This window comes from Morus notabilis, unplaced genomic scaffold, assembly GCF_000414095.1.
Source record: "Morus notabilis unplaced genomic scaffold, ASM41409v2 Scaffold770, whole genome shotgun sequence".
NCBI lineage: Eukaryota > Viridiplantae > Streptophyta > Magnoliopsida > Rosales > Moraceae > Morus > Morus notabilis.
In genome coordinates, this window is record NW_010358627.1 from 50,594 (window position 1) to 63,428 (window position 12,835).

Genomic DNA, 12,835 nt, shown 5'->3' on the forward strand with positions numbered 1-12,835 from the left:
AAGATTTTTAAGAATTAATGCAACAAGCGGTACCATTTTTTCATGAATATTCTATTTTATATGATTTTCTTTATTTTTCATAATTACAAAATAAAATAAAATAAAAATAACGTCACAAAATTGTGAAATTTTGTAGGCATGATCCTTACATTTTTCTGGGCATACCTGCAATAAATGGCCTAAAAAAGACAAAAAAAAAGTAAAACGCTGTCAAAAAGTCCCCGGCCTGTGTAGTGGGGCGCTCATGGGATGGGATAGATAAAAAATTTACATTTTTATTTACGTTTTACATTCTAAAATTAATATTCAATTTTCAGGAATTAATACAACTAGCAGCACCATTTCTTGATGAGTATTCTATTTTTTATGATTTTATTCATTTTTCATCTCTTTAAAATAAAATAAAGTAAAAATGACGTAAAAAAATTATGAAATTTTACACACAAGATCCTTACATTTTTCTGGCATGCCTGCAAAAAATGGCCTTAGAAAATGACAAAAGAAGTAAAACGCTGTAAATATGCCCCCGGCCGGTGTAGTGAGGCACCCAAGGGCCGCGATGGGTTAAAAATTTATATTTATAATTATATTTTTCATTCCAAAATTAATATACGATTTTTAGGAATTAATGCAACAAGTGGCATCATTTTATGATAAAGATTCTATTTTTTATGTTCTTTTTGTTTTTCATCTTTGAAAAATAAAATAAAATAAAAACGATTCTGTAGACATGATCCTTACATTTTTTTTGGCATACCTGCAAACAATGGCCTCAAAAATGATAAAAAAATAAAATAAAACGCTGTCAAAAAGCCCCCTAACCGCGTAGTGGGGCGCCCAGGGCCGAGATGGATCAAAAATAAACACTTTTATTATGTTTTACATTCTAAAATGAATATATGATTTTTAGGTGTTAATGCAACTAGCAACACCATTTTTTGATGAAGATTCTATTTGTTATGATTTTTTTTCGTCTTCGAAAAATGAAATAAAATAAAAATGATGTGAAAAAAATATGAAATTTTGTAGACACCATCCTTACATCGTTCTAGGCACGCCTAGAAAATATGGCCTCAAAAATTAAGAAAAAAAAGTAAAACGCTGTAAAAAAGTCCCCAGCCGGCGTAATGGGTGCCTAGGGTCGAGATGAGTCAAAAATTTAAATTTTTTATTTATGTTTTGTATTCTAAAATTGATATACGATTTTAAGGAATTAATACAATAAGCAGCAAAAATTTTTTTAATATTATATTTTTTACGATTTTCTTTATTTTTTATATTTGAAAAATAAAGTAAAATAAAAATGAAGTCACAAAATTATGAAATCTTGCATACATGATTCTTACATTTTTCTAGGCATACTTGCGAAAAATAGCCTCAAAAAAGACAAAAAAGAAGAAAACTGTCAATAAGCCCCCGGCCCGGGTAGCTGGGTGCCTAAGGGCCGGGATGGCTAAAAAATTTATATTTTTATTTATATTTTACATTTTAAAATTAATATACGATTTTTAGGAATTAATGTAACAAGTGGAACAATTTTTTGATGAAGATTCTATTTTTTATGATTTTTTTATTTTTTGTCTTTCAAAACTAAAATAAAATAAAAATAACGTCAAAAAATTATGACATTTTGCAGACATGATCCTTACGTTTTTTTGGGCATGCTTGCAAAAAAAGGCCTCAAAAATCTCAAAAAAAAAGTAAAACACTATGAAAAAGCCTCCGGCGTGTGTAGTGGGGTGCGTAGGGGCCGGGATGGGTAAAAAATTTTCATTTTTATTTATATTTTTCATTCTAAATATAATATACGAATTTTAGGAATTAATACAACAAGTGGCACCATTTTTTGATGAAGATTCTATTTTTTTATGAGTTTCTTTATTTTGCATCTTTAAAAAATAAAATAAAATAAAAACGACATCAAAAAATTATGAAATTTTGCAGACATCATCCATACATTTTTGTGGGCATGCCTGCAAAAAATGAAATAAAAAAATGACAAAGAAACGTACAACAATGTCAAAAAGTCCCCTACCCGCAAAGTAGGGCCCAGTGACCAGGATGCGTCAAAAATTAATATTTTTATTTATGTTTTGTATTCCAAAATTAATATACACTTTTTAAGAATTAATGTAACAAGCGGCACCATTTTTTGATGAAAATTCTATTTTTTTATTTTTCGTCTTTAAAAAATAAAATAAAATAAAAAACGACGTCAAAAAATTATGAAAATTTGTAGAAACCATACTTATATTTTTCTGTGCATGCATGGAAAAAATGGCCTCAAAAAATGAGAAAAAAAGTAAAACACTGTCAAAAAGCCCCCGGCCCCCGAAGTGGGGATAGGTTAAAAATTTAATATTTTTCGTCTTTAAAAAATAAAATAAAATAAAAAACAACGTCAAAAAATTATGAAAATTTGTAGAAACCATACTTATATTTTTCTGTGCATGCATGGAAAAAATGGCCTCAAAAAATAAGAAAAAAAGTAAAATACTGTCAAAAAGCCCCCGGCCCCCGAAGTGGGGATAGGTTAAAAATTTAAATTTTTTCTTTATGTTTTGCACTCTAAAATTAATATACGATTTTTAGAAATTTATGCAACAAGCGGTAACATTTTTTTAATGAATATTCTATTTTTATGATTTTCTTTATTTTTCATCTTTGAAAAATAATATAAAATAAAACTGACGTCACAAAATTATGAAATCTTGCAAACATGATCCGTACATTTTTATAGGCATACTTGCTAAAATGGCCTCAAAAAAGACAAAAAAAAGTAAAACGTTGTAAAAAAGTCCCTGGCCCACATAGTGGGGTGCCCAGGGGTCGAGATGCGTAAAAAATTTACAGATTTATTTATATTTTACATTCCAAAATTAATACACAACTTTTAGGGATTAATACAACAAGCGGCACCATTTTTTCGATGAAGAATCTATTTTTTATGATTTTTTTATTTTTCGTCTATGAAAAATAAAATAAAATAAAAACAATGCCAAGAAAGTATGAAATTTTGTAGACACGATTTGTATATTTTACTGGGATGCCCACAAAAAATGGTCTCAAAAAATGTCAAAAAAAGAATAACACTGTCAAAAAGCCCCCGACCCGTGTAGTGGGGCGCCTAGGGGCCAGGATGGGTAAAACATTTATATTTTTATTTATATTTTTTATTCTAAAATTAATATACGATTTTTAGAAATTAATGCAGCAAGTGGCACCAATTTCTGATGAGGATTTTATTTTTTCTAATTTTCTTTATTTTTCTAATTAGAAAAATAAAATAAAATAAAAACGGCATCAAAAAATTAAGAAATTTTGAAGACATAATCCTTACATTTTTTAGGCATGCCTACAAAAAATGGCCTGAAAAAATGACAAAAAATGTAAAATGCTGTCAAAAAGCCGCTTGCCCACAAAGTGGGCAACCGAGGGACCGCGATGGGTCAAAAATTAACATTTTTTTATGTTTGCATTCTAAAATTAATATACAATTTTTAGAAATTAATGCAATAAACGACACCATTTTTTATGAAGATTCTATTTTTTATGAATTTTTTTATTTTTCATCTGTGAAAAATAAAATAAAATAAAAATGACGTTAAAAACTTATGAAATTTTGTAGACACCATCCTTACATTTGTGTGGGCATGCCTGGGTAAAATGGCCTCAAAAAATGAGAAAAAAGTAAAACGTTATCAAAAAGCCCCTGGCCCGCATAGTGGGGCGCTAAGGGACCGGGATGGGTCAAAACTTTGAATTTTTTATTTATGTTTTACATTCTAAAATTAATAAATGATTTTTAGTAATTAATGCAACAAGCGGCATCATTTTTTTTTTATGAATATTCTATTTTTATGATTTTCTTTATTTTTCGTATTTGAAAAATAAAATAAAATAAAAATGATATGACAAAATTATGAAATCTTGCAAACAGAATCCTTAAATTTTTTTGGGCATACGTGCAAAAATTCCCTCAAAAATGGCAAAAAAAGTAAAACGCTGTCAAAACGTCCCTGACCCGTGTAGTGGGGCGCCCAGAAGCCAGGATGGGTAAAAAATTTACATTTTTTTTTATATTTTCATTCTAGAATTACTATATGATTTTCAGGAATTAATGTAAGAAGTGGAACCATTTTTTTATGAATATTCTATTTTTTTATGTTTTCTTTATTTTTCATCTTTGAAAAGTAAAATAAAATAAAATAAAAACGACGTCAAAAAATTAGTAAATTTTGCAGACATGATCCTTACATTTTTCTGGGCATGCCTACGAAAAATGGCCTAAAAATGACAAAAAAATTAAAGCACTGTCAAAAAGCCCCAGGCTCGGATAGTGGGGCGCCAAGGGGCCAAGATGGGTGAAAAATTTATATTTTTATGTATATTTTGTATTCTAAAATTAATATACGATTTTTAGGAATTAATTTAATAAGCAGCACCATTTGTTGATCAATATTCTATTTTTTATGATTTTTTTTTATTTTTCGTCTTTAAAAACTAAAATAAAATAAAAACGATGTTAAAAAATTATAAAACATTACAGACAAGATCCTTACATTTTTCTTAGCATGCATGCAAAAAAATGGCCTCAAAAAATGATAAAAAATGTAAAACGCTGTCAAAAAGCCCCCGGCCTGTGTGGTGGGGCACCCAGGGGCCGAGATGGGTAAAAAATTTAGATTTTTATTTATATTTTTATTTTAATGTTACTATATGATTTTTATGAATTAATGCAACAAGTGGAACCATTTTTTGATGAATATTCTATTTGTTATGATTTTCTTTATTTTTCATCTTTGAAAAATAAAATAAAAATGACGTCAAAAAATTATGAAATTTTGCAGACACGATCCTTACATTTTTCTGGGCATGCCTACAAAAAATTGCCTCCAAAAATGAAAAAAAAAAGGTAAAACGTTGTCAAAAAGCCTCATGCCCGTGTAGTGGGATGCCCAGGGGCCGTGATGTGTCAAAAATTAAAATTTTTATTTCTATTTTGCATTTTAAAATTAATATATGATTTTTTGGAATTAATGCAACAAGCATCACCATTTTTTGATGAAGATTCTATTTTTTATGTTTTTTTTTATATTTTGTCTTTAAAAATAAAATAAAATAAAAACGACGTCAAAAAATTATGAAATTTTGTAGACACCATCCTTACATTTTTCTGGACATTCCTAAAAAAAATGGCCTCAAAAAAGAGAAAGAAAAGTAAAACGCTGTTAAAAATCCCCCGGCCCGCGTAGTGGAGCGCCCATTGGCCGAGATTGGTCAAAATTTTAACTTTTTTATTTATGTTTTGTATTTTAAAATTAATATACGGTTTTTAGGAATTATTGCAACAATCATCACCATTTTTTGATGAATATTATATTTTTTTATGATTTTCTTTATTTTTTCTCTTTGAAAAACAAAATAAAATAAAAATGAGATCACAAAATTATGAAATTTTGTTGATACTATCCTTACATTTTTCTGCGTATGCCTGTAAAAAATGGCATCAAAAAATAATAAAAAAATAAAATGCTGTCAAAAAGCTCCCGCCTGCGTAGTGGGATGCCGAAGGGCCGTGATGGGTTACAAATTTACATTTTTATTTATATTTTACATTCTAAAATTAATATACGATTGTTCTGGAATTAATGTAACAAATAGCACCATTTCTTGATGATTATTCTATTTTTTATGATTTTTTTTATTTTTCATCTTTGAAAAATAAAATAAAATAAAAATGACGTCAAAAAATTATGAAATTTTGCAGAAACGATCAAAATGTGCATCAAAGTCATCCCAAAAGGGTTTTTTTTTTTTTTTTTTTTTGAAAAAGAGAACAAATACGAGATAATTATACTATACGTACTTTGAGTTCAAATTTAGCTATATTTTCATAATATTATAAATATAGAAAAAATGAAATAATCATTGCCATAATAATATCACATTTTGTACTATATAATGATATAATTATTATTTTAATGGTATCAAAATTTTGTTATTCCTGTAATATTTTAAAAACTTTGCTATATTTAAACTCTGCTATAGAAATTTTGCTATATGTGTAAGGAGCCCGACTAAATACTTCTTAAAATGCACGGGTCTTGAAATTTTACTCTTAACATTTGATTAACGCCTTTCTATTAAATAATTATTTAGTGGGTATTAATTATGGTAAAAATCTTAAAACAATATATTTAAAGTGAGTCCACCAAATTTTCTTTTTTCTATTTTTGATGGCTGCCGAAAAGAGTTTTACCTGTTCATTTCACAAATTCGAGTTTAGAATTCGAGTTTTACTACAGTAAAAAGCTCATAAAAATAGTCACATTTAACTTTTTTGCTACAATAAAAGGCTCTCGCATAAAGTCACATCTCAGCTCAAATTAAAAACTTGAATCAGCGAACTAAACGGGCTTAACAAGTATTGCAAAATTTTGATTTGCTTTTTTTTTTTGAAGAAAAATTGTATTCGTTATAAGAAACATCTTTTAGTACATTAGCAACAATAAGTCGACAAATATTTTCCAATCACACCATATCTTGTTCTAGCCTGATACCGTGATTATGCAATCTATGAAGTACATAATTTGCCGTTTTATGTTTATAGTTGACTAATGGTCAAGAAAACACATAATATTAGATGCAAAATTTCCAAACACAAAATCAAAATGTGAGAGTTGGAATGGAGAGCTTGCATAATTTCTAAAGGAGAAATTATATTGACACCCCGTGTGTTTAATTAATACACCTCTTTTAAAAAAATTATACCCTCACTCTCAATTGGATTTATGTAATTTCGCCATTCGTACACCTCACAGACTATCTTGTTTTAGAGAAAATCAAATCCTTGTTAGGCTTGCATGGGTTTCCTTTGTTTTTCTTCTAAATTGCTGGTTGCCTTTCTTCTTGAGGTGGGTTTTGGGTTTTTGATGTCCTCCTTTTTCTTTTTCTTTTTTTTTTTCTTTTTTTTTTCTTTTGAAGCTTCTTGTTTTCTGTTGTTGGGCTGCGGTGATTTTGATAAAAATGGAAAAAAGAGCTAAATTGAAAAAAAAAAAAAAAAAAGAACTGATTTACATGGTTTAGATTTCAATTTTCTGATATTTCTTCTATTTGCTTTAAGGTTTTCTCACTATTTTTGGGTGTGGTCAGTAGTGTGTGAAAAAAGAACAAGAAAGATCCCGTATATACTTCTTAATTTGTTATTTTTTTAGATTGTCTTTATTAGCCATTTTACTAATGAAGGAGTGTATTTATATATATACATATATATATATATATATATGAGGTGTGAATATAATGCCCATTTTTTAATGCATAACTCTCCAAAAGGTTAAGTGGCTTAAAACCGTTTCCAAAGCATCTTGAAGATAGAGCAGGTATAACAAAACCATAATTGTTTCGAATCAAACATTAGTTCCAACTAGATTTCTTATGAAGATATTCCCGCATCAACACTAGTTTGTATTTCCCAATAAGACAAGTCCAAGTCTTGCTAGATCCAATAATGGATCCTTATTTCTTTTGTTCAAAATCTGTTTAGCCAACTGATAGGGCCCGTTTGTTTCCGTTTTTGTTTCTATTTTTCACGTTTTTTGATGATAAAAAATGAAAACGCTTAAACAAAACACGTTTGGTACAAAATTTTCTAAAAATTAAAAACAAAAACGTTTTTGTCTTTTATTGAAAATCTGAAAACGGATTTCATCCGTTTTCATTTTCCCCATTTCATTTTCTCCTTCCCCCATTCTTCTCTCTCTTATCCGACTGCTCTCTTCTCTCTCTATCTCATTCTCTCTCCTCAAACTCATTTCTCTCTCTATCTGTCGCCTCTTCCTCTTCTCTCTCCTCTCTCTGCGTTCGCAACTGGCGGCCATAGCCGAATCTCGCCGGAGCATCTTTTCTTCCCAGATTTCTCTCTCTTCTATCTGCTCTTCTCATCTCACGTCTCTCTCTCTCTCCCCTCTGCGCCTCCTTCTCTCTTCGCCGCTCTCTCTCACCTGCTCCAATTCACTCTATCCCTACTCATGAAAATGGAATTTTAACTTTTATTATAATCAGAGTATGAGAGAGAGAGAGAGGGGCGCAGGGTATGAGAGAGAGAGAGAGAACCAAATTCTCGTTTATAGATCAAACAGATAGAACTCTGTAATGCAACGTTTGGGGACAGAGTGAAAGGAAAGTCTTCAAATTAGGCTCAGATCTTCCTTGATCTATCTATAGAACTCTGTAATGCAAAGAAATAGCAACAAAATGAAAGATTTTATTCTATTAGAGCTTACGATAACATCATAGCCATGAGCCCATATAACAAACAAACACCGTTTATATAAACCAGAAATCAACAACCATGGATCAAACAGATAGACCTCTCTCTCCCTCTCTCTCTCTAGAAGCGCTCTCTCTCTCTCTCTCTCTCTAGAAGCTCTCTTAAGTATTCCTTTCCTCTTTCCAGCAAAAAAAAAATTCCTTCCCTCTCTCTAGGTTCTTACTTAGAAGTAGAGCAGCACACGTGCTTAACCATCGTTTTTAGATTAAAAAACTGTCAACACTAAACATAAATAAATTATTAAATACTATTACATGTTTTTAAAAATTAAACCACCAAACACAATTTCAGTTTTTTTTAAACTGAAAACAATCTCGAAATAAAACTATCAAACGCATTTTCAAAAATGATTTCAAAATGAAAATAAAAACATTTTCGTTTTCATTTTCATTTTCATACAAAAAATAAAAACGTTTTGAAACTAATTTCAAACGCACCCATAGTCTCTCAAGTGTGAGATGTGACATGTCCATAAAAAGATATAAAAGAAATTTCCGGAGTGTCTGAGAGCTTTCTTCATGAGCTATCAATTTGTGATTAAGGTCTTGAACCTATCAATCTATATGTCTATATACATACACATATTTATTTAGTTCTCATATAAATTGTTATTTAAGGTCTTGAACTGTGTAGTGTTGATAGTTTTTTTCGTAAGATTTTTTTTTATTTAGACAAGAAACTTCCCTCTAAGATAATTATATAAAAATGGGTTTTCATTTAGTAACTAAAATCCCCTAAAAGAACAGTAATTAATTGGTCTCCTAGAGGTCTATATTGAAGAGGTCAAAACCCCAAAGATATTGATTAATGCCTCTCAACAAAAGAAAAGGATTGATTAGTGACTACTATCATTATATCAAATAGATAAGAAATGAATCTTATTTGGATAACACGTTTGGCACTAAACATTTGCTAAGAGTTTATCAGCTAATAATCCCTTTTTGATTCAGCAATCGAAAATCTTGCACTTATTTCAAATTCAAACCGTTAAAGAGTGATAAGCACTGTCCAAAGTCGGGAGGAAAAATGTGGAACCGGGAGATCAAAATTTTTATATGAAAAATGATTGAAATGGTGAAAATTCAACATAGCTACGCACTATAGACTCATCAAATGCTTCATACTTACCTATAGCTCCACTATTCGACCGATCATGCAAACAAATTCCAGCTTGATTAAACAACGCTAGTAGACTCAGTAACTCCTCATGTAACAGTTTTAAAGGCCTCTTGTCTTCAAAACCACCAGCTTTTAGAACTCTTATGACTTTCTCCCAAAAAAGACTCACCCTAGTTTTGCAGCCTGAAGATGAAAAACATTCCTCTTCCCCATCACCGTCCCCGCCTTCTTCCACTTCCTTGAGGTTGGTAGAATCATAGCCGCGGAGATCGAAAGTATTTTCACCATTTAGGGCCACCATTTCTGACAACCTTAACAGCTCCATAACCTTCTTCTTCTGTTTAAATGTTGCTCCAAGCGTCTTGTTCTTCTTACCAAAACAAGTTCTCGTGAAAGCCCCCCACTCGTCAAGGTTGACATCGGGAAAATGGGCTTTTGGACGGATTATGACGACAGAAGAGTCAACTTTTGGACAAGGAAGAAACTCCCTCTTGCTAACGTCTGTAACATGCTCGACATCGGCCACAAGCTGCACATTCACAGCCAATCGGTTGAACTCCGAGTCTCCAGGCTTGGCCAACAATCTCTTTGCAAACTCCTTCTGAAGGAGAAGTGTGGAACTCTGATAAGGATTCGCTCCATACACCAATTTAGCCACGAGAGGTGAAGATATATTGTACGGAATGTTGGCAACAACGAGGTTAAATTAAGGAAACTAGGTCTTCAGGGCATCCTCACGTATAACCTGCAGAACCCATAACCAAAAAACTTTATGGAGCCGTTTCATCGAACATATGATGATCAATAGATTTACAGCCAAAATAATAATAATAATAATAATAATATAGAAAGAAACGACAAGGGCTCTTTCAGGCATTTTTTCGAACACATGGTGTATACAGACTTACACAGTCGATCTTTAAACCCACACTCAGAGGCTCGTTTGAGAAGAATCTCAACCATCCGGCCGTCGATTTCAACGACGATGACTCTACTGGAAACTTCCAGAAGCTTCAAAGTGAGGTTCCGAGTACCGGGTCTGATCTCCAGGACTGTGTCAGTGGGTTTTATTGCGGATTTCCGAACAATGGAATCCAGAATTCTTTGGTTCTTTAAGGAAATGTTGTCCCTTACTCTTCTATAGATACAAATGGGTTTCTCGATTCTTCTCTCTTTCCCGACATTGTCGTCGCTATCACCGTCGTCGGTATTCCGAAAGCGACGGCGTTTGAAATTTCCGTGGAGTTTCCGTATCAAATGATTTTGCCCGGAGATGAACCGGAAAATAGATTTCGGAACCACTCAAAACATGAGAGTTTCCGGTGGATCAAATATTTCAAGATGAGCGTTGAAGTGAATGTGTGTACTCCTCGCCAGAGATACAAGGAAACTAGCTAGATTGGGTCATGGGCTAGGCCAGGCTAAACTCCTTCCACTTCAGTAGGAATAAGGCCCATTAAAATTAGAGTTTGGAGGATATTTTCTGAATTTTGGAGTTTCAGAAATTAGAAAAAATTACAGAACAATCATTATTTTTCATCGTTATATTATTTATTTATGTAATTAAAAAATACATTTTAAAAAGACATTAAAAAATATTTTAGTAGAACATAAAATGTATCCTACGGAATACAAAAAATATCAGGCTAAAAAATATATTTTAATAGGATATGGATCAAAATTTTAATGACATAAATAACAATTTTAAAATTAATGGCAGAAAAAATAGTGTTATACTTTATTATAACATTCTTAAATTTTTTCTCAAATCTATAATATACAAATAAATTAGTTAAATATCAAGAAAACATAATATTTATAAGAAAACATAGCATAAATATGCAATACAAAAAAATTATGGCATAAATTTTGAAACAATAAAGGTCACTAGTGAATTTTCTTTTGAGAGAATTACATATCTTATTCCTTTGTTTGGGATAGCTTGTGTTTGTGTTTTTAAATAATAGAAAAAAAATAAGTATAAGTTGGGACTTTTTAATTAGTGTTTGGATAGTATCTGAAAAAAGTGCTTTTAAACCGAAGAAGAGTTTTGGAACTTATTTAGGTAAAAAAGTTAAAAGTACTTTTTGTTATAAAAATTAATGTAACAAAAGGATATAGATGAGATATTTAATTTTTTTGTTCACAAATAAAACGTTAAAAATATAAATAAAAAACTTTTCATAATAACTAAGAGATGACTTGCTCCAAAAATACTTAAAAAAATCAAAAGTACTTTAAGGTTGGCAATCCTAACAAGTTCAAAAGTGGGTTTTAGACTAAATAAGTCAAAAATAGTTTTTTTAAGCTAATCTAAATGGGCCCTAAGTCACTAGACCAACTAAGGCCCAATTCATATCACTAATTTAAATTTAAAATTTCAATTTTGTTACAGTAAAAAAATATAAAAAAAGTAATCACATTTAACTTTTTTATTACAGTAAAAAAGTCTCATATAAAGTTATATTTTAATTTAAATTAAAAATTTGAATTAAAAAACTGAGTTTTGTTACAGTAAAAAAATATAAAAAAAATAATCACATTTAACTTTTTTATTACAGTAAAAAAGTCTTATATAAAGTTATATTTTAATTTAAATTAAAAATTTGAATTAAAAAACTGAACAGACAATAAAATTACGTCTTTTGAAAAACTCTCTTTGACTTTGGTCAAACATTTTGACCACATACTAAAATACCCAAAATATTTTGATCACATTTTCTTCTTGGGAAAACTACAATACCGGAAGTGCTTTTATGATAATAATATCATACAATTTAAGTGTTGTCTCTCACTAAATTAGAAGTGAGCCCCACATCAAAAATTGTAAAATCTATACATAGAAGCATAAAACCAATTTGTTACTCATGATTTTGATTTTATTACAACATTTTCTTTTCACAAAAAATTTAAATTTAAAATACTAAAATTAAGATATTACAACATTTTCTTTTAAAAAAAAATTAAATTTTAAATACTAAAATTAAGAATAACGCGGTAAAAATAGAACCCAAAAGCCCCATCTTCATAAAAAAAAGAGATCCGGTCTTCTCTTTTGGACACGAAACCGGAAGTTTGACATCTGATCCACCCAAATGCTGGCGACGTCCTCTGTTCATCGGTTGTTTCTCTGATGGCAGCTAAATCTCCTGCTCGCCCAGTCCTTGACGACTTCTTCCGTCTCATAATCACGCCGGCACCCTCTTCCATGGCGCAATCTCTCTTTCACCCAAAAGCCAGTGCCGTTCTCCGATACTCGTCTTCCTCATCCACTGGTAGACGGCTGAGCACGACACGATCTCATTGGCGTAAATGTTGAATCTCCATAACCAAAACGTAGTTTGATGTCGCACGAAAAAGCTTTTGATCGTCGCCGGAGATTGT

The 12,835-nt window shown here is 30.6% G+C and overlaps 1 protein-coding gene across 1 annotated transcript; it reads right to left on the reverse strand.

Annotated features, from left to right (window-relative positions):
- Window positions 1-9,304: 9,304 nt before the first annotated feature.
- Window positions 9,305-12,661, reverse strand: LOC21388250 (ribosomal RNA small subunit methyltransferase, mitochondrial). The gene is given in 4 exon segments (XM_024162185.1): window positions 9,305-10,196; window positions 10,352-10,567; window positions 10,569-10,623; window positions 12,543-12,661. Coding segments are annotated over 4 exon segments (1,203 nt in total). The 3' UTR covers window positions 9,305-9,383.
- Between the last annotated feature and the right edge of the window lie 174 nt (window positions 12,662-12,835).